This window comes from Rhinolophus sinicus, chromosome 6 (genome assembly GCF_057876585.1).
Source record: "Rhinolophus sinicus isolate RSI-liver-muscle chromosome 6, RSI-T2T, whole genome shotgun sequence".
NCBI lineage: Eukaryota > Metazoa > Chordata > Mammalia > Chiroptera > Rhinolophidae > Rhinolophus > Rhinolophus sinicus.
Genome location: NC_142506.1, coordinates 11,985,254 through 12,011,442, shown reverse-complemented (window position 1 = coordinate 12,011,442; position 26,189 = coordinate 11,985,254). Strand labels below are relative to the sequence as shown.

Sequence of the window (26,189 nt, the reverse complement as noted above, 5' to 3'; positions counted from 1 at the left end):
CAAATTTATTTTTTGGCTAAAGAGATTTTATTAAATATATAAACAATTTATCTTTTTAGTTCATAGGAGTTTTCACATAAAGAAATTCACATATCAGCCAAATTTTGAAAAGGTACTGGGTATTAAGACTCTGGGTGTGGAGGGAGAGGTGCACAGGTAACCTATATCCTGTGTCTTCTTAGGTGGGGAGGAGGGCAGCGGGGGCCAGGACTGGTCATGCCCATCAACGCAGTTAACTTAGTGTTTGTCTGCCTGGCCTGAGCGGCTTCTAATCTACACTGAAGGTAGAAAAGGTGTTTCAGCAGGGGAATCTGGTGACACATGGAGACCCCGACTGAGAGCCATTTCCTAATCCTGGCTCCACTGAGCCGTGGACGTGACATTGTATGAGCTATTTGCAGGTCCTACCAGTTCAGCATGAGGGCTCAATGAGGTCGTATATACGAGGTCTGACAACTAAGACTGTGAACTTGTTGCCATGAGGTCATATACACGAGGTCTGACAACTAAGACTGTGAACTTGTTGCCATGGGGTCGCTCACCTTTTTTGATGTCAGAGGGATTATTCATTATGAATTTGCACCAACTGGACAAACACTTAACCAAGTTTACTATTTGGAAGTGCTGAAAAGGCTGCATGAAAAAGTTAGATGACCTGAACTTTTCACCAACAATTCATGGTTCTTGCATCACGACAATGCACCAGCTCCCACGGCACTGCCTGTGAGGGAGTTTTTAGCCAGTAAACAAATAACTGTATTGGAACACCCTCCTTACTCACCTGATCTGGCCCCCAATGACTTCTTTCTTTATCCGAAGATAAATAAAATATTGAAAGGAAGATATTTTGATGATATTCAGGACATCAAGGGTAATACAATGACAACTCTCATGGTCGTTCCAGAAAAAGAGTTCCAAAATTGCTTTGAAGGGTGGACTAGGTGCTGGCATCAGTGCATAGCTTCCCAAGGGGAATCCTTCAAAGGTGACCATAGTGACATTCAGCAATGAGGTATGTAGCACTTTTTCTAGGATGAGTTTGCGAACTTAATTGTCTGACCTCCTATAACACCCCGGGGTGAAAAGCAGAGTTAACTTTATTGCCAATTTCCACAGAAGAGGAACCAGGAGCTCAGAGAAGTCCCATGGCCAGCCCCAGTGACACAATTAGAAAGTATATAGATGAAACCCAAACTCCACTGCCAGGCGGCTGTGTCCCGGTGGTGCGGGCCCTGGGGTTCCACGTGGACTGAGGCCACCTCAGACAGATGTGCTGCAGCAAGTCTGACACATGCCCTGTTTAATACTCTTGTTGTTTGGATACAGATATCGGAGTCATGGTAGCTTTCAGCCTGAGGAGACCAGGTTGGTATGGGGGTTTCTGTGTTTCTCAATGTATCTTGGGGTGGCCCTGGGAGGAGATTCAGTAGATTCTAAATCTGACAACCCCATCCATTTCATGGAGTGGGAGGATTCCCATGCTGGAATCCTGGGCAAATGGAGAGAGGGGGGTGTGATGACAATTGCCCTGGAGACTTACCAGGTAAGGCTTCCTGATTTACTGGCTGATCCAATCTATTGGCCTAACAACCTCTCGTTTGTAAAAATGGATCATGAAACATGTACCTGGTGGTATTTTGTGGAATCCTACAAGATAATGTGTGTAAAATGGTGTTCCTGGCACACAGTGAATGTCAATACATGTGTAAAAATTTTAAGCTCACTCAGGGAAATATTACAGGACGTTCCCTTGTCACCAATGTTGCAGTCATTTGTAGCATGTTTCGCAATTCACAAGCATTGTTTCCTATTTTAACGTCACCTGTGAATTAGGTTAGAAGTGTCCTTGTGGCCCATGTGACTGAAGCATCCTGATCTGGGTGAAGCGTCCAGCCCCAAATGCTAGCGCTAACGAGTTGATTTAAACTGGCCCCTGAGCTGAGTCTCGTGTCACCCATTACTCTCTACTGCCCAACCTATCAGTGGCATGATGGTTCTGGCTGGCGAGTTGTGTATCCTCTCTACTGCAGATGTCATGGGGCTGAGGAGGAGAAATCAATTTTCATCAGGAAGGCTTTTCATGCTCAGAGTCAGGCTGGGAGTGCCCTTGATGACTGACTCAGGGTTTCGGGCAAACAACCTTGTGTGTTTGTGAAACAAACATCAACCCACCCCAGAGAGCTGAACTGGTTGTAAATCCTTCAGGCAATTCCTCTGCAGGGGATCTGAGCTGTGCCTGCACAGGCTTTCTCAGCACTGGTTCTTCTCCAAAGCAATGAAAACTCTCTGACAGTGACTCTAGGTATCAGACTCGTTTACATTTTCTTAGTTGCCTCTAGGGGACGGCAGGGCCAAGAGCTCTTGGTTTCAGAGGGCCAAGGGTGCCCATCTGTAAGAGGGCATATCCCAGTGCCCTCAGTGGGAGATCCGGAATGCTAAGGCCACTGGTGATGAGTCTGTTCCTAAAGGAACCTCATGTCTCCCTCTGGTAGGTACTGTCATTTATTAGCAGCGACTTCCTATTTGCAGAAGGAAGACACTCAGCCTTTTCAAGTAGTCTGCAGAGCCCACTGGCCAGGTTCCCGGGAACGTCAGATTCTGCCTCTGAAATGAGCACAGCAGTGAGGCGTTGGCGTCCCCGTGGCAATTCAGAGTTTGGACTGTACTGGTCTTGGGCTCTCTGCTCGGTAACTCCCCGTTGAACGCAGGATAGCAAGAACTGATACTGGAAGTTTCCTTTAAGACATTTCAGACAAAGGCAATCTCCCTTGTGCATGTTTTCCTGAGATTCCTGGGAGACTTGGAATGATGTTCTTATCACAGGATGATGGCAAATCAAAGAGGAAACTATGCTACCTCTGAAGAGGGTATTTTTTTTTTTTTCTTTTGCAGCCCTTTTTATATACTAGGCACTGTCCTGGGCACTTTGCTTACTTTGCCTCATTTTATTCTGACAACAGTCCTATAAAGCAATCACTTTATTATTACCTCCCTTGTACTCATGGGGAAACTGAGGCTCAGAGAGGTATGGCGACTTGGCCAATCCATCCATGTCTGGGTGGTTCAAGAACCCATTTTTTTCCCTTCTACTGTATCTCAGGGCCTCAAAGGGCCCCTCAGGTTGCTCCCCCCGCCCTTTCTGATGTTTGTCCATCCTTGATCAGTGGTCCTCAGACCTTTTCCTTGTATATCTCTAGGGACAGGGAACTCACCCCTGCTTAGTGCAGTCCATTCCACGGTCAGTCAGCATTAATATGGAGGGGTTCTTAATTGTTCATCTGGCTCAAAGCAGGACATAAACAGAACAAACAGATGAATGAATGAGTGGAAATGTGTCTCCTAGTAGCTTCTGCTCATTGGTCTGATCCAATCCCCTAGAATAATAAGAAAAACAAACGTTTATTGAGCAACCAGTATGTTCCAGGGACCATGCTAAATGCTTTACATTTGCTATCTCATTTTACCCATGAAGACCCGGAAGTGTAGAAAGGTTAAGTGACCTCTGCCAGGTTGCCAGTTTAGAATCCAGGCAAGTGTGGAGTCCCTGATTTTAGCCAGTGCACTCCACCCCTGCATAAGTCATAACTATGTGAGCAAAATGGAACCCTTTGATGGCCCTGCCACTTTTGTTGCATTGCTGTGGAACTGCAAACACTCATCGAGAGGGTTTGAGTCTTTGTTACTCTCTCTTCCCTCCTCCTCCAGTCTTTTCTTGTTCCTCATCCCGTTTCCTCTACCGGCTGCCCCACCAGACTTCCAGCCTGAAGGCCAGGACTCTCCTCCGCCCTTTGGTCTTCCATTTTTCCACACACAGACAACTGTTCTTCAGTCCTTTAACTCCAGAAGGGGATTCTCTCGGGACGGTGGTAAAGTGTCGGGATACTCCTGTTGTCTGTTAGAGACAGCAGACTCGGGAAGAGAAGGAGGCCCCTAGATGGCTTCCCGCTCACGGCCAATAATAACAATAATAACAGTAGCTGACATTTGGGTCACATACCACGTATCAGCTTAGCTGTGCCCTTGTGGTGTGACCTCAGTAAGTCCCAGGGCTTCTTGACCTTAGAAATGGTCTGACAGCCTGTTTCTGGATAGGTGTTCACTCTACCCAGGGGAACCGGGAGGCTCAGGGCCAAGATGTGGTTAGGGCCTGGGCTCTGACATCACACAGACCTGGGTTCCTGGTCGCTGGGACACTTAGGAGATGTGTGACCTTCGAAACATTACCTACCCTCTCTGGGCCTTGGCCACTCATCTGTAAGACGGATAGGAGAGGGTTGCTATATTGACATTATGATTGAATGATGTCATTTGTTTTGCATGCCTGGCACAGGTGAGTGAGGAGAATTGGAGAAATGCCAGCTAGTGCTGTAGGTATTAGGATTATGCCTCATGTAAGTGCACTTGCAGGTGGACCTCATGAGCTCTTTTATTTTCCCACATGATTTTTGTTCAGGTGGGGTTTTCATGCTTTCTGCCTAAGGAGAGCTGTCTGGATCACTCGTTGGGTCCTCCTGACCCTTGTCTTTTGATTCCCATCCTAAGTGGATGAGGAGGCTGCTTGGTTTCCAGAGCTGTGTGTGTGTGTGTGTGTGTGTGTGTGTGTGTGTGTTCCTAACATGTCTGAAGGACGCAAAATTACTATTACTGTGTTGTTTAATGTTTTCTTCTTTTTTTCAGAAAGGGGATGTTTGGGCTGAAGCTGAAGAAGAAGAAGAAGAAAGCAGAGAAGGGGTTAATCCTAGCCAACAAGGGTGCCGAAGGTGAGGCTTTTGGGTGGGGGAGGAGCTGACCGCTACCATGGGGCTCTGGGGTCAGTTGGCCTCCCAGAGTGGACCCCTCCTTGGCTGAGAACGGGGTTCACTCTCCATAGGAGTGAGGTGGGAAACGTGCTGCCTGCTGGGTCTTCCAGACCCTGCTGATTACAGGTGTGGCCCAAGGCCACCTGCCCAGAGTGGCTGATCCATCTAATCATTGGAGCAAACAGAGGCGGGTGGGCACCAGCTGGGCTGTGGAAGGGGAAGAAGCAGAGACTGGCCTCGGGTTCCCATTTCTGTTCTAATTTGTCTGTGGCCCAAAATAAGTCACTCAGCGACTCTGAATCTCAATTTCTCCCTTTATCAAATGGACATGACATGGGTTGCAGGGCTGACCTGACATGGCTGTTGCAAGCATCAAGTGAGACTTTGAAAATAGTGAGCATAGCAGCTGCTATGGGGGAGGCTTTGCATATATTGTCTCATTTAACCCCTCCATCATCTGCCCAGAAGGTGTTGTCCTACTTTTATAAATGAGGTTACAGAGATGCAGAGATGGTGTAGTGAGGGAAAGACCAGATGCCCGAATTTGCAGGGCCCAGTGAAAAATGAAAATGCAAAGCCATTGTTAAGAAATTATAAAGATTTTCTAGATGGTGATAAGAGAACATTAAGTCACGTGTGCCAAGTTCCTTTTTATCACAGGAGCCCGTGTGGCTGCTCAGACCCTTGAAGCCTGACCTCCGTGGCAGGCACAGAGCCAGGAAGCAAACACTTTGGGAGGTAAATCCAGGCTGTCTGACTTTCTGCCCTCAGAATGAGCTACTTCCTTTACCAAAAGAACAAAGCCCGAGTGTCAGCATGAACCGTGCCCTCAGAGGCCAGGCTGGCATCCAGTAGACATTTACGTGTGTTGAATCAGATGGGATCAGCTGCTTCCCATGGACGGGTCTGGCATGGTCCCCCAGGGACTTCTGCTGGGTGGCCCTGACAACAGCCAGTTCTAGGCTAGCTTTCTGGACATTTCTAACTCCAAATGGTGGAGTGTATATTTATTTTTACCCCTCCTCTCTCCTTGTGTGGGGCTCCTTCGCCTTTCACTGCTGTCCGCTGCAGGCGTCCTGTAGCCTTGTGCCCCACTTAACTCCACTCCTTGCCCTCAGGTAAAACCTAATTTTACAATAGTAAACTGTGGAAACCCAATCATATTAAAGTGTTGACAATAAAAGTGTTGATTCAGAGTCATCTGGGATGCAATGGGAGAGACATTACATTTTAAATGGGAACAAGGCTTAAAGCTAAATAGAAGTACTTGTCTATTTAGTCAAATTGAAGGTATCAGGGAGTGGGTGGAAAAGGCTTGGGGTCTTTCCTGATGTCCTCGAAATTATGACACTGGGGACACACACTTGAATAAGGCACAGTCCTTTCCTTCAAGGACCTTATGAAAAATGAAAAATAATAATATCTATGACACATTTTATAAGCCCTGGCTGCTTTCTACTTGACAGACATCATTTGTTACTCTACAATGCAGATTCCTTTGTCCCTGTCTTACAACAGAGGTTCAGAGAGGGTGAGGGGCTTGCCCACTGTTACACAGCTTGTAAGTGGAGAAGCTGGCTCCTGATCCTCAGTCCGTCTCACACCAGAACCTGGGCTTTACTACTGCATGGGTTGGCCTTCAGTTAGGAGCTTGTACTCACAGCACAGGGGAGGAAAGAACAAGCTGGCAGAGGTGCAGGGCAGCTAACCACAGGCATTTCAGAGGGGCTGGCTCCTGGGTCTCCTTCTAATTAGTCTTCAACCCACAAAGCAAACAGGGCGGAGGGAATCAGGCCCCTCCTAGAAAGTAAATAGCTCCCATCCTGCTGGCCAGGGGCTGACAAAACAAAGTCCATAGAACGGAATACATGGTTGGTCTTTCTAGGCCTGGCCTGAAAGTTAGGACTTTTCTGGGTGAAATGTGTCAAGATTCTCAAAGTCGGTGTATATTTTGAGGCATACTGGCTGTGCCTTAATTTTCTAAAACTCCAGTTATCTTAACTCCTCCATTAATTTAGTTACCCAACAAATAGTTATCGGATACCTCCCGTGATTATCTAGTCATTTATCTACTCAACAAATAGTAATAAAAATGTTTGGATGTGTAATGATGAACACTGGATAGTCTAAAACGGGGCAGCTCTGTGCAGAACTCTTCCGTTTGCGCCTCCAGACCTATTATTCTGTACCCTTCTCCATCTGTTCTCTGTGCCAGGAGGCTGACTTCTATGGACGCATGCCCCAGGTCCCTTCCCCAATGGGGTGCCCCAGCAGGAGGTCTGAGAGAAGGAGGAGAGTGAGGTCTGGATCTGTGGTTTGATGTGTCCTTCGATGGAAGGATGGCTGCTGCTGCTGCTTGTAGGGACCGGATTTCTTCTAGGCTCTGGTAACGGCTCTTTCTCCTCATTTTGGGGGACTCCAAATACTATCAGATTGGCTGCTGTGAGCCCCAGACAGCTGCACAAACTTTTGTGGTTTTCCTAAACCCATGCCTTTGTAAAAAAAAGAAAATGGTCCTGTTCTGGATGGTCCATCTGTTATCTGTTGGGGCCCTGATGAGGTAACTGCATTACAAGTTGAGAAAATTGGCATAACGAAAATAGACAGCATGCAGAAATGGAGACTACCGGGAAATCTGTTTCAGTGCAGTCAGAGAGGGGTACTCTGGGGAGGTACCAGTTAAGCTGGAACTTCAAGGAAGTGAAGGAGCCCACCAGGAGGTGGGCAGGGAGAGCAGCTGAGGCAGAGGCATGTGAAGACAGATTCCAAGCAGGAGAGCCTGTTAGGGTAAAAGAAACTGAAATAGGCTTGTATGACAAGAAAACAGCGGCAGCAGGGACAGAGGGACAGGTGAGCCAGGAGGAGGAGACGGAAGCCAGGTAAAGCAGCACATCAAAGTCATGAGTGGACTAAGTACAGTGGCAAGCCAAGAAGGGGTTTTAAGAAGAGAAGCAAGAGGATGTGAGTTGTTTTTAGGAGGTCACTCTGGATGCTCCATGGTGAATGGAATGGACAGAACTCAATGAATGAATGAATGAATGAATGAATGAATGAATGAATGAATGATGAATGAATGAATAAATGAAAGAAAACTATAGAAGAAGCTTTAGTTGACTGCCTTTCTACCTCCGGGCCTGTCTCACCCTGGAGAATGCAATGTAGAGGGAGGGGCCCATGTTTGTTATTTTCTCCTTCCATCGTTGGCGTCTAACCTAGCAGTTTCTGGCATATGGAAGGTACCTAAGAATGTTCACTGGAAACTTGAATCTATACCATTTGGTCCTCATCCTCGAGGTTTTTTAGTCAAGTAGGGGAAAGGCCTAATTTTATCCGGGTGCTTCAAGGAGCGCCATCAGGTCCTGGCATTCCTTCTGATGTCTCGGCGGCTGTCTTTGTTTTGGTTTCCAGAGTGAGAGAAGAGTCAGAGGTGACTGCATGCATTCAATCATCCTTTCTCTAACTACCGAACACCTACAAGGCCTGGGTCCACCAGCTCCTGTGACTCTGGGATGCATTATGCCATCTGTCTTCTGACTCGGCCCTGTTTTGCTTGGTTGCTGATTAAAATCAGAGAACGAAAATACATTAAAGCTAGAAGGTGTTTAGAGATTATTAAGTTGACAAATTTACCAGTTGGGTCCCCTGGAGCCTGGAGTTCTGAGAAATGGCTTCAGGGTTGCCTGAAGAGGGTGGTGCCCATGCCCTATGGGAGGGTCCCTGCCTGGAATTCTACCCCATGGCATGTAGAATAGCGTGGTATAAATGGACTTGTGTTATATAAACTTAGCATAACATTACATTTATGAAAGGGTTATGTTGCTTTTAAAAGCGTTAAAACCATTTTTTTTTTTTTTTTTTTTTTGGTCCAGTTCTTTCATTTGATAAGCAAGGGGAAAAAATGCCAAGATATTCTGAGTAACTTGCCGAAGTCACCCAACTTGGAATCCACACAGCTGAACACCCACCGTGTACCAAGCAGGCACTGTGCTAGGGGCTATCCATGTTTTGTTTGCTTTTCCTATCAGCCCTGCGGGGTAGATAACACTAGCCTTGCCTTGCTTTCTAGATGATGTAACCAGGGCTGAAAGAAGCTAAGTAACTTGCCCCAAATCTTAGAGCAAGAAAGTGGCAGAGCTGGGATTCGAACCCAAACTTTTTGGATTCAGGTCTTTGAACGACACCATGTGGTCTATTTGTATAGGAGAGGGTTCTATCCACTCTTTAGGTTTTACCAAAAACCTGGTTGAGAAGTGGTCCTCAGGATTTGCTACATAACAGAGTCACCTGGGGAATTTAAAAAATCTTTACATCCAGGCAACATTCCAGATAGATTAAATCAGAATCCTTCCAGTGGGGAAGGAGGAGGTGAAAGGAGTATGTTTGGTAGCTAGCTATTCATGGAAATTTTCTAAATAATTGTGTATCAGTTTCCTATGGCTGGTGTAACAATCACGTTTTCCTGAAAATAAGACCTAGCTGGACAATCAGCTCTAATGCGTCTTTTGGAACAAAAATTAATATAAGACCCGGTATATATTATATTATGTTATGTTATGTTATGTTATGTTATGTTATGTTATAGTATATTACATTATATATTATAATATTATACCTGGTATTATATTATATTATATTATATTATATTATATTATATTATATTATATTATATTATATTATATTATATTATATTATATTATATTATAATATTACACCCGGTCTTATATAAAAGTAAAATAAGACCGGGTCTTATACTAATTTTTGCTCCGAAAGACGCATTAGAGCTGATTGTCCGGCTAGGTCTTATTTTCAGGGAAACACGGAAGTACCACAGACTGGATGGCTTAAAACAACCCGCATTTATTTTCTCACAGTAAGAGAGCCCAGAAGTCCACCATCAGTATCCCTGGGCCGATATCAAGATATCGGCAGGGCCCCAGTCTTTCAGGGGAATCTGTTTCTTGCTCACCTAGCCTCTGGTGGCTGCAGCATTCCTTGGTTTGTGACAGCATCTGTCCAATCTCTGCCTCACGGTCACGTTGTAGTCTTCTTTCCTCCCTCTTTCTCACCCTTGAGGGAAAAGGTGACTGCAGTTAGGACCCCACTTTACAATCCAGGATAATCTCCTCACCTCAAAAGCTTAATTTTATCACATCTGCAAAGACCTTTTTCCAAATAAGGTCACATTTACAGGTTCCAGGGACTAAGACCCTATATCTTCGGGGAACATTATTTAACCTGCCTCACCGGGCTACTCGAAATTGACCCTCAGACACGGGAATGGCCTTACCTGTGACCTTGCTCTTAGAAACCCCAGACCTATTAAATTGGAATCCATTTTAACAGCTTCCCAGGTGATTCTTATGGACTTTAATGTTGGTAATGAGGTTCAGGAGGAATAAATTACAAGGTTATGACTTGAAAACATGCCTTTCAATTCACAAACAAGTTTTCTTTCCACAATATATGCACATCAATATGCTCTTCTTTGGAAACAGAATATGCCTATTTTTAAAAAGTAAGATATGTGTCTGGTTTTTCTGCCAATCACATGTTAAATTTGACACTGGCAAGGACTGTCTTATGGTCTCCTGGTACCCCTGGCATAGTGCTGGATACAGACTGGGGGCTCAGGTGGCTCCTGTGTGTCCTATTGAACAGGGTTTTCTTTCTTTTATCTTCTCTAGATGGTCAAGGTGATGCAGAAGCACCACAGGAGGGGACTTCTCACCAGGAAGGACCAGGAGGAGATTTGATTTACGATGATGCTTCTATCACTCCCGTCCCCTCAGCTCCTCCAAAGAGAAGGTACAATGCAGATGCAGACAGTGAGCACACATTTGCTGATCACCTCTCGTGCCAGGTTCCCCCGCAGGCTCTGGGAGAACAGAGAATAGCACCCAGTCACGTCTACGAAGAAGCACAGGTCTAAGGCAGAGAGCTGTGTCTTCATGTCCAGCTTTCTCTACAGCAGTGCTAGACTCTTGAAACTGGTCAGCCTTCAGCAGGCCAGGGTCCTGGCTCTACCAGCTTTTAGCCTTAAATACCCTGAGGTAAGGTGCTCATGTCCCTCTTAGTTCAGGAATGACAGCAGCAACAGGAGAGAGATTCAAGAGCTGTCCCTGACCTACTCTTTAATTCATCAAAGTGCTAGACGTCTTAGCTTTGTATTTGTCCCGAATGAAAAGGTGGTTCTTATACTACCCAACAAAAAGTCAGAACAAACTGGTCTTCTGCCTGTGATTTGTGGTATCAGTTAGCTATTGACGTGTAACAAATAACCCCCAAATTCCGAGGCTTAATATAATATTCATTATTGCTCATGAGTCTACAGGTTAGTTGGGTACTTTTACTGATTCCAAATAGTCCCAGATACATCACTCATGTGTCTGGGGTCATGTGGCAGTTCTGCTGATTTCAGTCTGAGGGTTAACTGGGGGTGCAATAGTCTAGGATTACTTCAGCTGGTACCACTGGGCTCGCCTCCATATGGTATCAGGGCCTCCACTTTCAGGGGAGGAAATTAAGGCTAGCATCACAAAATTGGGGAGAACAAATTTTCTAATTCTGATCAGTCCAACTCCAAAGCCTTGACATTTCTGCTAGTTTCCTCTGTTCTCTACTGGATTCAATTATTGTCAGCAGAAATGGAATGAGGCCAGAGGCAAGATGGTATTGTTAGAAGGCAAGAGAATAAAACTCAGTAGGAACTCAAGCGCAGCTCATTTCCCACCCGTTGCTGCTTCTATGATTATAAGACTCTTTCTACTATTATCCAATGTCTAAATTCCAGGTGTTGCACAGCTGTTTTCAATTATTTATGACTGTCCAGATGAATGAAATCTTCTGGAATGTGAAAGCTCACTGAAATGGCATCTTGGTTGTTCCTAATGTTCTCTTTTACCAATTCTCTCAGAAGCAATCACGACACCCAGAATGGTTATAGCTCCCAAAAATGGCAAAGTGGTCCCATAGAAGGGTCAGACTGGAGGCAAGGGAAGTCCTATTCATGCTCAGTTCTGCCACTGACTTGCTAAAGAATCTCAGTTTTTCATTCTATAAAACCTAAATAACACTGGTCATCACATTCACAAGAAGAGTACAAATTTATCCTCGTCAGGCCCTGGGTTAAACCTTTACATGCATTATATTATTGAATTGTAGCAATCACCTCACGTGGGAAGTGCTGTTATTAGCTCCGTTTTTAGGATGGGGAAACTGAGTCATAGAGAGGTTGAGTCCCTGGTTCATTTGTACTTACCTCCCCCAGAGATATAAAGAGATTATGCAATAGGATAGAAATAAAAGCACTTAGAAGTACCTGGGAAAATATTACCATGGCTTCTGGATCTAATGTACATTCTTATTTGATGAAATAAATGCATTAAACTTTCTTTTCATAGATCAAAACTGGTGACGAAGATCCATGACGGCGAGGTCAGGTCCCTAAATTATCAAGTAAGTGATGGACTCTTCCTACACAGCCTCCCCCACTGCTTGTGTGAAGGAACGGCCAGGGCCAGAGTGCGTCTGTGCTGCTTTATGTTGTAGATTGCCATAACCGTCACCGAGGCCCGCCAGCTGGTGGGGGAGAACATCGACCCGATTGTGATCATTGAAGTTGGCGATGAGAAGAGGCAAAGCACAGTGAAGGAGGGAACCAACAGCCCATTTTACAATGAGGTAAGTCGTGGAGTGGAAGTCACCTCCATTCTCTCACCAACACTCTCTTCACTGCCGCTCTTGTTGTATTCTTCAGCCGAATAGAAAACCGGTGCCCTTCACTCATCTTAAATGATTGCTTCCCATCACTCATTTCTCTGAGCCTCCTTACAAACAGCCCTATACATGTTAACAAAAAGATAATGGAAAGGAGAGGTAAGGAAGTCCTCCTAATTTTAAATACATTCCTATGTTTTCAGTAAGACCCGTTTTCTTGTTTCTTATGAGCTCATCTTCAGCCATGATAAGCTCTGGGTTGATAGTCAAAAAATGTGTTGCATCTTGGTTAGTGAGAAGATATACATTCTTCCGCATGGCAGAAACATTGGGAATGGAATTAATTAATACTTTTGGAACAGGCATGCTGCATTGGGAAGTGAAAAAAGTTGTACTTTTTTAATCAGCGTAAAAATTGTAAAGGAAAACATTAAAGAGAGACACGAAGCTTCTAAATATTAAACACACCGAATTCTTTTTTTTTTTTAAGGGGAACAGGACTTTATTGGGGAAGAGTGTGTACTTCAAGGGCTTTTTTTCCAAGTCAAGTTGTTGTCCCTTCAATCTTAGTTGTGGAGGACGCAGCTCAGCTCCAGGTCCAGTTGCTGTTTTCTAGTTGCAGGGGGCACAGCCCACCATTTCTTGCGGGAGTCGAACCAGCAACCTTGTGGTTGAGAGGACGCGCTCCAACCAACTGAGCCATCTGGGAGCTCAGCGGCAGCTCAGCTCAAGGTGCCATGTTCAATCTTAGTTGCAGGGGGCGCTGCCCACCATCCCTTGCGGGAGTTGAGGAATTGAACTGGCAACCCGGTTGAGAGCCCACTGGCCCATGTGGGAATCGAACGGGCAGCCTTCGGAGTTAGGAGCATGGAGCTCCAACTGCCTGAGCCACTGGGCCAGCCCCCAAATTTTCTTTTTAAAATAAAAAGATTATACAGTAAAACAATGGTAAAAGATGCAAAGAGTATAAAATGATATGTGGTGAAAAATATGTGCCCCACTGATCTTTGATCCCTAATCTCTTAGTTCCCCTCCTTAGAGGCATCCATTCTCACCAAGTGTTTTTAAATCCTTCCAGAGATATTCCAGGCGCGTACAAGACTACAAATAAACATTGCAACCAAATGGTAGCATTTATACACACTGTCCTGGACCTTGCTCTTTTCACAAACCAATGTGTCTTGGAGATTAGTCTATACCAGGACACAGTTCAGTCTCATTTTCGCTACTTGCTGTAGCATTTCCCATTGCAGCGACACACTGTAATTTACTAAACCAATCAATTTCTCATCGATGGATATTAAAATTATTTCCAGTCTTTGGGTACTTCTTAAATAATATTTATGTGGCATAACTAGAGCAGAGTATATGCATTTAAAAATTTGATATCACCCAACTGCCCTCCAAAGAGGTAACAATTTATACTCTAACGATATACAAGAGTGCTTGTTCTCTCTTACATACTTCGACACCAGGAGTTATCAAAAAATGCAGTAAACCCTTAATTATTTTCCTAATGAGAGTGGTAATTGAAAAGGAAGGCAGGGAGAGCATGGATAATGAAACCAGTAGAAAATACCCAAATCCCATTTCAGCCGTTAACGCTGTTCCTCTTTGTCACTCTTGCCTTTGATCCTTTTACCATGAGTTAAAGTGGCAGTTGTTTCCTTCCTGTTCCACTCCCCACATCCATAACACCTTTTGGCATGGATGTGATATGAAATAATGTGCATGAAAATGCTTTAGTGCAAAGCTCTACAAATTTAGTATAATTAGTATTTGCTTTATGCATAACAATCCTGGAACTAAATGACATTAAATTCTACCCAGCTGTAATCAGTAACACAAATTGAAGTAAAAGCCTTTGTTACAATTGAATTAAAAACCTTTGTTACAGCTTTTGACTTTAATTTTCAAGTCCAAAGTTCATCAAATATTGCAGGAACTGGTTAGTAGTGGCTTGGGACTATTTCCCAGCTAGAAAAATGTGTGTGAGCTCAGAGGTCTAGGGAACCGGTGTCAGGCAATTGAGTCTGAAATATGAAACTGAGCAGAAGGCAATAAACATTAGAACTAATTTATTGGTCCAGAGGAACCCACGGCATCTCGTATATCAGAGAGAGAACATTTTCATGTAAGTGAATTTCACACATAAAAGAAATTCTGTGCACCAAACTCTTAAAAAGTTTGAACATATATGTGAAAAACTTCCTGAAATGTTACACGTTTTCCTGTTTTCTTAAACAGAATACCCTGGATATACTCTAACGTTTCATTGCTACCTAAGGACTGACGTTCTGAAGGTCTCATTATAATATATGATGACGTCTTTCAGTTGCCACATTTTGATTTTTCTGTTTTGCCCATAAAAACAGGCTCACAGCAGTCACTTCACCCTTTGCTACTGCTGCCATGTGCAGCTCCATCCTGCAGCCCAAAAACAAAATAAATGATGCACAAAGCAACTTCCCAGTTCCATCTCCCCCAATCCCCATCAGTCCCCAAAACACACAACCCACAGCAAAGCACCATTCCAGTTTTCTGCACCTTAGGATCGTATGTACAAGCTCACATGTGGGAGGGACTTGATAAAGTTCACATGATGAAACATCTAGTACCGAGACCCTTGAGCAATATCTTCAGGAGAACCCAGCTTTGGTCCCAGGCCCCGCACTAACTAGCTAGGACTCTGGGCATGTCTCTTAAATTCTTTGGTCTTCAGTCCTCTTAGCTGTAGAATAGGTAGACCAGTCTAGATAAACTTCTTCAACTCTAAAATACAATCACCTTCTTAAAATCAGAAATCTCCCTTGTCCGTAATTTCTTTTCATTCTCTCACTGGTGCATGTCAGCAATTTCACAGGGATGTTGGAAACTGAAAACTCCTGAGAAAATCAAGTTTACATCAGCTCACTACAAATTAAAACCACACGGAGATACTATTTTCACCCATCATTGTATATAGGATAAAATAAAAGTAAAGTAAAGTAAAGTAAAGTAAAGTAAAGTAAAGTAAAGTAAAGTAAAGTAAAGTAAAAGATTTGACAGTATCAAGGATTGGCAAGGGTGTGGAGAAATGACTATTTTTCATACGCTGTCATTCCTCCATCCTGTCGGTATGGAAAATGCTTAGCTCGCTTGGAAAGAAATCTCATGTTAGCTACTAAAAATTTACATGCACAGAAACCATGACCCAACAATTCCACGTTTCATGTCTATTTTAGAGGAAAACTCACATGGATCCTGTGCAAAGATGCTGTTGGTAACGTTCTTTTTTATTTTTTGTATTTGAAAAAAACAAAAAAACTTAAAACAATTTTAATGACCTTCAATAAGGGATGGCCAGTCGATTGATGATATAAATTTTCATGCCCTTAAGGACCACGCCACAATCAGTTAGACCAATACAAATGTAAATCTACTCCAGGAACAGAGTTCTTCAATGCAAGCCTGGGATTCACAGTCAGAATGAACTTTATGTTTTACAGCACTTTGTCTTCGACTTCACTGGGCCCCAAGTTCATCTATTTGACAAGATCATCAAATTCTCAGTAAGTACATCATTGCTGGTGGGAGTGGGGGCAGGTGGGAGAGATTGGCATCGGGAACTCTCTAGGACAGCTCAGCCGGTTTAGGGCAGAATAGGATTCAGGACTGTGAGTGTGAGCTGGTGAGTTTGAAACCAACAGGCTAGGGCTTGAAATAACCAAGGTAGAGGAGTTTGGGAATGAAAACCTTCTCAAGAAAATGTTTGCTTTTTGGAAGCAAGTTGCAATCTTCTATCAAGCCATCACAAATTGAATTGTGTAGCTTGCTAATGTGGGAATGTGAAAAATATGCTTCAAATGACGTCTTAATGGATTGGCATTTTTGAGCTGGTTTCTTTCTATGAAACAAATGTGTTTCCCTCTTGGAGTGATAGCCACACTAATGATAATTAATCACACCTTTTCCCCTCCTCATTAGTAATAAACAGAAATTAACAACAACAAAAAAGAATCAGGAAGGTACCAAATATGTCAGGAATGCTGAATCAGAGAATGTGATTTGGAGCACAAGTTGTTACCATTTGGCTTCTTCATAGTTAGTTGCCTTTGAGTGTAGACATCCAGAACTGCCAGTGGTAGTGGTGGGGTGTTGGTTCTGCTGTATAGACCCTTCCTTAGCCCTATTGGGTGAATTCCTACTGCCACAGATCAAGACTGAAGAGTAGAGACAGAGAGCTTCCTGGTCTACCCAGGTGACTTATCCAGGTTGGCCCGCCACATGGTACACAGGAATGGGGAGGGAAAGGGCCACATGGAAGCAGTAAGAGTCCACATGAGAAGACAAATGGGGTCATTACCATCTTCACAAGGAAAGGACAGAGGCCAGTGGATGACAGACTGCATCGAACTCACCAGTTTGAGAGACCGCTGCTTCTCCCATGGAGAGGGTAACAAGGGGGTACATGCCTGAAAGTGGCGGGGTGGGGTGGGGGGTGGAAGGGTAAGTGCTGTCTTCCAATAGTTCTCAAAGGACTTTATGTGCCAACATAAGAGGTGTGGAAAATGAGGAAATGTTTTCTTAACAGTGACACCAATTCTAATGAGAGCTGTGAAGATGATAAAACTTGATTTGGAGACTTCCTTGCCTGTCTTTACCATCCACTCATCTCTATTTTAGTATTTTGTTCATATACATAGTAATACATATAACATTATATAGACGTCCTGCATGAGGCTTAGGCAATAATGAAAGTAGGATATTGACTTTCCAAGGGGCACTTGAAGAATGTGACTCTTGAAGAATGAAAAGTCATCACAAGCCAAACATCCTTCATGTTTGAATTTCAGGCATGGTGACAAGAAGATATTTCAGGACCTGGAGGATTTCCCAGGACTTTGTTATATTGCATAGCTCAGGAAACGACCTGTTTGTGAGATCGGCGTTATAGCAGCTCCTAAAGGACTGTCTAGATTGCAGATAACAGTTAATGGCTAGACTTTTATACTGTATTATAGACAAGGTTCATGATTCTCTGTGGGCAAGTGGATTTTTAGACAGAGGATCAAAGCTGGTACTACCTATTTCTGTTCCTCTAACTTGGAAGAAGAGAACACTTTGTTCTCCCCAAATGACCCTTAGGAACAGAGGCCAAAGAGTTTTAAAGGGGAAATTCCCCTTGAGAGGGACGTGTTGAATGCGAGTTTCCTGCCAGTCCCTGAACTACAAGTTAGCACGCCCAGAATAAATTCAACATGGCAGAAGAAGGGGGGGGAGTGCTGTAAGCAGCTGCTATAGGGGCAGCCCGGCTGTGGCAGACTCTGGTGGTAACAAAGACCATCTCCCCTTGACAATGGCCCCAGGCACGCAGGGTCCCCAACCCTCTGTGTGGGAGATGCCCCAGAGTTCTGGTGTTCTAATGCTTGATTGATCATGCCAGGGTTTCCTGGCATTCACACTGGGTGGATGATTTGAGAGGCCTCTTGTGTTATTTAAAGATCCGTTCGGGGCTCTGGCCTCCCGTTGTGCCCACAGGGACCCAGATGCCTTTGACCTAAGAAGAGTGGAGTCAAGCTCGTGTTCTTGCTTGGACCTTGGGGAAGCCACATTAACAGCTGTGAGCTTTGTGTGCATGGACTTAAGTAACTCTTCCGTTCAAGCCAAGCTGTCCTTGCTTCCCCCCAGTTCTCTAACACCCTTGCAAGGGTTGGGCAAGGGAGAAAGAGTGGAAAGGAAGACGGGAAGGGCTGTTGTGTCTTCTTTCTTGAAGTCAATTGAATTTCTTATTTCTTATGGCCTCTACCAAAAGGACCTGTTAAGAAGCTACAAAATTCTCCCATTCATCCACCATTCTATCAGACCTTGATTCATTAATTCATTCAATGTTTATTGAATACCTATTATGAACAAGGACATGTGGTGGGTAGAAGAGAGTAGGAAGCGATCCTTGATTCAAGGGACTCATAAGATATTATAATTAGAAGAAAATTTAGAGGTGATCTAGTTTAACTTTCAGTTGGTGCAAGAATCTTTCTCCACCACCTCCCTGACATAGGGTTCTTGGGCCTTACTTGGTTATATTCAGTGATGGGGAGGTCACCACTTCTAGGAAAGCCCATTCCATTGCTGGGAAGCTCTGTTATAAAAATTGTCCTTATGGTGAACTGAAATCTCTCTTCCTGTGTTACTTGGGAACCACACGGAGAACATAGCCCCTCTTTCAGGTGGCAATGTCGCCAAGATTTGAAGACTCTTAAGTCACCATTACCCTTCCCCCACATCTCCAGTTTTGTCTTTTCTGGGTTAAAGGTTAAAGTTTAAGCTCCTTCTGATTCTTCAGCTGTTTCTCATACAATGTTGTTTCTGGACCCAGGCCCAGTTCTGCCACCTTCCTTTAAAACGTCCTTATTGTGAAAGCATCAGCATTAAAATGTGCTGCTGTAATCAACCAGGCACTCTGCTGGCTTCTGACTAGACAAAATATTGAGGATGACTATTTCCCCTGTTCTGACTATTGCATGTGTTCAAAACTTCTCAAGGCAGTATGTGACGAGTTCTCTGAGAACATGTTGTGGGGGTTTAAGGAAGGCAGGGAACACTTTAAGCTGTGGGGCATCAGGGAGGGCTGCTTGGAGGAAGTGACGTTTGCTCTAAGCACTGAAGGATGGGTGTTGGAGGGTGGGCTGCACAGAAGTTCATTTTGATTTAAAAAAAAGAACAAAAAACAAAAAAACCAAAACCAAAAAACCCTTTCAGACAGGCTGTTAGGCATCCTTCAATAGACAATGAGCTGAAAACCTGCTGTGAAGAAGAGGTTCTTCTGGATGTCCTTTACAGCTTGCTTTGGGGTTTGGTGAACAAATGTCACTCTGCTCCAGATGAGAAGGCCAGACAAGGGTCAAGGCCTAGAATCCTCTTTGAGGTGTCAGGATCTTACTTCACAGATTTACGATCAAAGAGAAATTTCATTCTGGCGGACTCACTCCTCCATCTCTCCTCAGGTCTTTCACCACAAGCTGATAGGAAGCATACTGATTGGCTCCTTCAAAGTGGACCTGGGCACAGTGTACAACCAACCTGGTAAGAAAGCATCTCTTCCCAATATCTCTCTTGACCTGGAGATCAACTCATTTATTCATTCATCCATTTAACCATTCATTCAATAGCACTGAGCTCCAATTATAGAAAGTTGAGCAAGACATGGCTCTTTTCCTCAAAGTGTACAATCTAATGGTAATATTATCTTATATGTCCATACTTCTGAGCAAGTTTTTTTATTATTATTATTATTCTCACAAATTCTGTCTAATTTAATGCTGTGAGACACAAGCAGGAAAGGCAGGAGAGTATAGAAGTTAAGAATATGGAAGCTGGGGGCCGGCCTGGTGGCTCAGGTGGTTGGAGCGCTGTGCTCCTAATGCCGATGTCGCGGGTTCAATTCCCACATGGGCCAGTGAGTTGCGCCCTCTATAGCTAAGATTGTGAACAATGACTCTCCCTGGAGCTGGGCTGCTGTGGGCTACTATGTGCTGCCCTGAGCAGCCGTGTGCCGCCGGCAGCCGGCAGCCTCAGCTGGAGGGGCGGGGGGAACGCAAGGCTCGTAACACCAGCATGGGCCAGGGAGCTGTGTCCTACACAATTAGACTGAGAAACAACGGCTTGAACCGGAGTGTGTGGGGGGGAGGCAGAAGAAGAGGAGGGGGGGAAGAATATGGACTCTGAATCCAGATTACCTGGGTTCAAATTCCACTCTGCTCTTTCCTCATTGCATAACCTTTGGCAAATGAGCTGACTTCTCCATGCTTCAGTTTCCATGTTTAAAAATGGGGATAAAATACTACCCCCTTCATAGAGTCGTTGGAGGATTAAGTTAATAAATATACATCAGGTGCTTAGCTTGGAACCCAGCACAGAATAATGACTGCAGCATGCCATATACGGGTTTGCTATAATAAGAATTATTATCTCTGATTTATAAGAAAATGAAACTTAGAGTAGCTAGGTAATTTTCCAAGGTCAAGAGCTAATAAGTAACAGAGTCAACAACAAAGATCTTCTCATGAAAGAGAATCACAGTGATTGCAGCTCACGTGACTGGTGGGGGACAGTCAGTGAGCACCAGTGAGTGCAGTGGGCTGGGTTTAATGCATTAAGGCGTAATGGAAGCTGTCGGTGCTGGGAAGGCTCATGACCTGTAGGGAAGAAGTAGCATCTGCTTAGCTCCTTGACCACTTGCTGTCATGTAGAAATGTGTACTCTGTATTGCCAGATTTAATGATTTTTTTTAGAAAAGATAAGGCAATAGTCTAGATATTTTAAGAGATTTTGAAGTTTGGACTTACAGTGGAGGCCAAACAAAAAGATCCATGGAGCCGTAGTCACAGCCTGTGAAACAATGGGTGACTCTATACTCCATTGATGTCCTAATATGCCGCCAAAGCTAGAATCCTGTCGAGGCAATTCCACGAGGGTGAGGGCTTCCGACATACCTGTGGCTGGCTGGAGACAAAGATGGAGAAGAGGGTGGGAAGCAAAGAATAGGAGGGGAGGGAGGAAAGGGAGGCAGCTACCCCCTTGGTAGAGTGTCCGAGGCCTTGGATGTGCGAGAGAATTGGGTGGAGCAGCTGGGTCCATCTGTGCAGTATATGTGAGCTATCGTATCAGGATGTTTTTTACAGGTCATCAATTCTGTGACAAGTGGGCCCTGCTCACAGACCCTGGCGACATCAGGACTGGCACGAAGGGGTACCTGAAGTGTGATATCAGCGTGACTGGAAAAGGCGATGTCTTAAAGACCAACCCCAAGATCTCTGATGCTGAGGAACAAATAGAAAAGTGAGATAGGTCCATCCAGGGCCATGCAATGGAAAATGATATGTCCCAATTTCCATGTCTCTTTCCTTCCTTCCCTTTCCTTATGGGTCCATGAGAACAAACGGCCAAGTTCATTGCTTGTCCACCTGGGATTCTGCATCAAGATGTGTCTTATCAAAGGTGTGACTATCCTTTGGGAGGTCAGCTTCTAGAATAAGAAAAAGCTGTCTTCCTATAATAACCCATAATAGACAAGCTATTGCTGAGGTCATCTGATTTATTTGAATTTAGTTGATTTTTCTGTGGATTATAATTTCAACGACTGATTTGTTAAATGGGAAGACTTAGTACACCTTTTTTAGGTGCAGAGTGGGAGACAGTGTTTATTCTGTAATTCCAGGACCTGAACGAGTTTGCAGTCACTCTTATCGTACCCTTAGCTGTCATTTACACCAGGAAGAAAGCTCATTTTAAGAACGAATCCTAATCTTTTCAGATTTATCTTATATATCAGGACCCTTCTTTCTGCTTCCAAATTGCTTCTAGCTTTTCTCTCTTCTTCAAGTCAGGGCGTTGTTTTTTATTTTTTGTTTTTGTCCCCCTCTAAGGAACCTTTTGATCCCCCAGGGGTTTCCATCAGAGAGACCCTGGGCCAGATTCTATGTGAGACTCTACAAAGCGGAAGGGTTGCCCAAAATGAACTCCAGCATCATGGCAAATGTCACCAAAGCATTTGTGGGTGACAGTAAGGACCTCGTGGATCCCTTCGTGGAGGTCTCCTTCGCCGGACAGATGGTGAGGAACCATTGTCACCAACAATGGCAGACCTGAGCCAGAACCCAGCTCTTTCCCCAACATATTTCTAGTTAAATGAAATTAAATTAAAATCAAAATTAGGTAGTGCCTTGAGAGAGAAAGCTTGCCACAAAGAGGCACTGCGGCACCTGGCAGGGAAAAAGGGGAGGGTTAGCCACTCACTGACCCCCCGGCAATCACAGAGAGAAGCCACGGGGAATCACAGGCAGACAGGACCCAGGCAGACAGGCCTCCTTCCTCATCTCTGGCTGCTTCTCAGAGCTGTTTCCCTGTAAAATTACCTCCCCCCTCCCAGGTAGTCCTTGTCTTGTGGAAGCCTACACATTCTTGTTCCTGCTCACGAACCATTGGACGTACCAGGGCTTGGGCACATGGTTGGAGCTTAACCCTGGGTGGCCGGACTTTGAAGCTTCCGCTGACATGCATGTTGTCTCTACCCTTAAAATATAGGTATATCCTATCCTCTCCACCTGGCAGGGTGAACCCTGAGTATTTTTGAGTTAGACCACGTTGGCGGTTAGATTAGGGCATCACCTACATTTTATGACAAGGAACCTGAGGTCCAGACTGGGGAAGTGATTTGCACGAAGTCTTACTTTTACAAAACATGAGCTCAGGGCCGAACTCTGTCTGCTGCTTTCTTGGAGATGCATGGAACAGCTGTTCATCGCACAGCTGTTAGTTTCACCCCAATCCCAGTATGACGAGGAGAACTTCCCGAGGCAGGACGATGACTCATTCACCTTTGTCCCCGATGCCTGGCGTGGTGTCTGGCGCAGAGTAGGCCATCAGTGATGCTCACTGGGTGTCCCTGATTCTCACAAGTGTGAGGTGGAAGCAGGTTCATGACTTTTAGCAATGAACTTTGTATTTCCAGCTCGTTTGAAGAGTTTTCTTGGGTCCAGTCAAGGGCCCCTTTCATTTCTTTCCATGACTCCCATCCTCCTGGCTTTGTTTTCAGGGGCGAACCACAGTGCAGAAGAACTGTGCCGATCCTGTGTGGCATGAGCAGGTGGTCTTCAAGGAAATGTTCCCTCCTTTGTGTCGGAGGGTGAAAATCCAGGTGTGGGATGAAGGCAGCATGAATGATGTAGCACTTGCCACCCACTTCATCGACCTGAAGAAAATCTCCAATGAGCAGGACGGAGATAAAGGTGAAGCCTATGTCTGACTTGGAATAGGGTCTCCAAAGGACTGATTTAGAGCCCTCATCTTTGAAAGGAGAGGCTTGGAGTGGGCGCTATGTCAGGTCCCTTCCATGCTCTGTGCATTCTGGGATTTGGCTGGGTTCAGGGCAGTGGACGGAGCTAGGCTCTGGGAGCCAGGAGGCTTGGTCCTGGTCCCATGTCTATCATGAATGTCACTGTGTGTCTTTGAGACAGGTATTCCTTCTCGTTGAGCCATAGGTTTCTGAATTGAAAAATGAAGCATTTAGATTTGACCGGAATTGGCAAACTCTAATCCATGGGCCACATCTGACCTGCCACATATTTGTGCGTGGCTCACAAGCTACGAATGGTGTTGACATGTTTAAATGATCCTCCAAAATTGTGCCCCCAACTCACGGATGGGAGCACGAGAGCATGAGTCACGCAGGGAGTGCAGCTGACTGTACTCGGAGAACCCGGGGCGGGGGGAGTGGAGCGTCTTAGCGGATCCACTGAGTCCGTCAAAGAGCTCCCACCCAGGAGAAAGCCCCCGATTTGCAAAATCTAAATTAGTGGGTGACAGCTCTCTAAATATCCCAACAAATCCTCCCTCCTTTAAATCCCAAGGCAATTTTTCTCTGCACTACAAATTTGTGCTAATTGATGTATATATTTGGGCATATATGTGTGTGAGGGTGTATAGATACACATGCGTATGTACTGAAAGTTTGGCGTTAACAGAGATTGAAATGTGTGCTTTTTTGTGTCCTTAACCGAGTGACACTATTGAAAGATCTTGATAACTATCTATCATTTAACCCTTCATACTATGGAAGTCTTTGCCACAGGATTGCTTTGTGCAGAAAGAGCACTCTGCCCACCCACAGGATTTCTCAACTAGATGGACTCGAGTTTTACCCACCGCTTTTCAGGAACCTCTTGATGGAGTTCAGGCAGATGTGTAACAGCATTTAAAAAGGAGACATCAGGGGCCATAACATCTTTCTATTCCTTGTAACACAATACTTCTGCTTCTTAAAATTTACTCAAAGGAAGGATACAACCTGGTTCACAGGGTGGGTGGGGGCAGGGAGAAGAAACATTATGCATAAAATTATTGGTAACAGTAAAACAGAGGGAAACAGCTACTTGTCAACAGTGGGGGAACTATTAAGCAAATTATGATAAATATATTAAGAGTAATGGCTAATAGTCTTGCGTGAAGAGCCTGTGTGAAGCACTTAATAGATATTATCTATTTTAATCCTGTGAAGTGAGAGAGGCACTATTAGCGTCTCCATTTCACAGATGAGGAAACTGAGGCACAGGGAAGTTATAAAACCTGCCCACGGTCACACAGCTTGAAAATGGCAGAGGTGAGATTGAGACCTGAACCCAGGCAATTAAGCATCAGGATGGCCATGTTTCACTTCCTGGCAAAACAGAACATTCTGTTGCCAAAGAGATGTTTACATAGATGCCGTGTATTTTCTCAGACGCTACGTATTGAGAAAGGAAAGTACTTATGCTAACAGTAAGTTAAAATCACCAGGTCTTCTCAGTTCTACATTTCGAACATATCTCAGAACATTGACTTTTCTCAGTCTCCATTATCATCACCTTAGAAGCCACCCGTGTCTTCAGTTTTGGTGGTGATGTGGTCCCCGTACCTGTTTGCCCACGTCCATTCTTACAACCATTGACACAGCAGCCAGAGCCGTCTTAAAACGCACTTCTGGCTATGTCATATCTTTACTAAAATCCCTCTAAAATCTTCCCATCTTTTCTAGGATAAAGACCAAAATCCTTGTCAAGGCTCCCAAGGCCTGCCCATCTTTGCAAACTCTTCTCACACAGTTTGTTCTCTGGACTCCAGCCACACTGGCTTTCTCTTTCCACTCCTCTATCTCCAAGCTCCTTTCCGACTGCCATGGGCTGTTCCCTCTGCCCAGAACTCTCTCTCCTCTGTCTCTCTCTCTCTGGCTAACTCCTCTCCACATCACATCAGCCTGTTATTTGTTCTTGCAGCACAGGTATATCTCCTTTATAGCATCTATAATATAAATATTTATTTGTTTAATGTTTGTATTTGTTTTATTCTCCACTGGGCTCAATGTATAGTGTCTAGTATGGTGCCTGATACATATTAGGAGTCAATAAACTTTTGACGAATGAATGAACAGACAAAGATGCACAGCGGCACATAGTACTATTACAACTATGAACAGATGTAAACATCTGCATGGAAGAAAGGCTAGAAATAAAATACAACAAAATGGTAATTATGGCTCTCTTTTGGTGATGGGATATCCTGCAAATATTTTCTCTTGGCTTTTCTGTATATTCGACATTTCTAAAGGAACGTGCACAACTTGCATAAAGCAAAAAATAATCAATTTGTAAGCATAACAAGGCAACTAAAGCTTGGGATCTTTCTAGGCTTTCTACCTACCTTCGGACCCGCCTGGATTAACTTGTATGGCTCACCTAGGAACCACAGTCTGATGGACGACTACCAGGAAATGAATGAAGGCTTTGGAGAAGGCGTGTCATTCAGGGGCAGAATCTTGGTAGAAATTGCTGTGGAAATCCTCTCGGGAGGGGCACAGGAGTCTAAATTTTCCAAGGCACTCAAGGACCTCAAGTTATCTTCGAAGGACAAAGACTCCAAATCTTCTAAAGGCTCAAGTAAAGACAAGGGTGATAAAACAGACGATGGAAAACCCCAGCAGGCTTCAGACAAAACCAACTCAACAGAAGTCGAGGTGGAACCGTTTGATGTACCCCCAGAGGTAGGTCTGAGCACTGCTCCACTGCACCTGTGAGGTGAGCCCGGAGCCGAGAGCGCACCTGCCACAGGCTCCCAAAGATTCACAAAGGCCTGCACAGGTCTCAATCTCCCTGCAAAAGG

At 44.5% G+C, this 26,189-nt stretch overlaps 1 protein-coding gene across 1 annotated transcript in view; it reads left to right on the top strand.

Annotated features, from left to right (window-relative positions):
• Positions 1-1,138: 1,138 nt before the first annotated feature.
• The window catches only part of FER1L6 (fer-1 like family member 6), a 103,166-nt gene continuing 78,115 nt past the window's right edge, over positions 1,139-26,189 (top strand). The window contains exons 1-11 of the mRNA XM_019720433.3: positions 1,139-1,365; positions 4,678-4,760; positions 10,484-10,604; positions 12,200-12,254; positions 12,348-12,479; positions 16,004-16,066; positions 19,502-19,580; positions 21,179-21,335; positions 21,923-22,109; positions 23,092-23,284; positions 25,718-26,070. Of these exons, the coding sequence (XP_019575992.3) occupies positions 1,292-1,365; positions 4,678-4,760; positions 10,484-10,604; positions 12,200-12,254; positions 12,348-12,479; positions 16,004-16,066; positions 19,502-19,580; positions 21,179-21,335; positions 21,923-22,109; positions 23,092-23,284; positions 25,718-26,070 (1,497 nt within the window). The 5' untranslated portion in view covers positions 1,139-1,291. The remainder of the gene's footprint in view (positions 1,366-4,677; positions 4,761-10,483; positions 10,605-12,199; positions 12,255-12,347; positions 12,480-16,003; positions 16,067-19,501; positions 19,581-21,178; positions 21,336-21,922; positions 22,110-23,091; positions 23,285-25,717; positions 26,071-26,189) is intronic.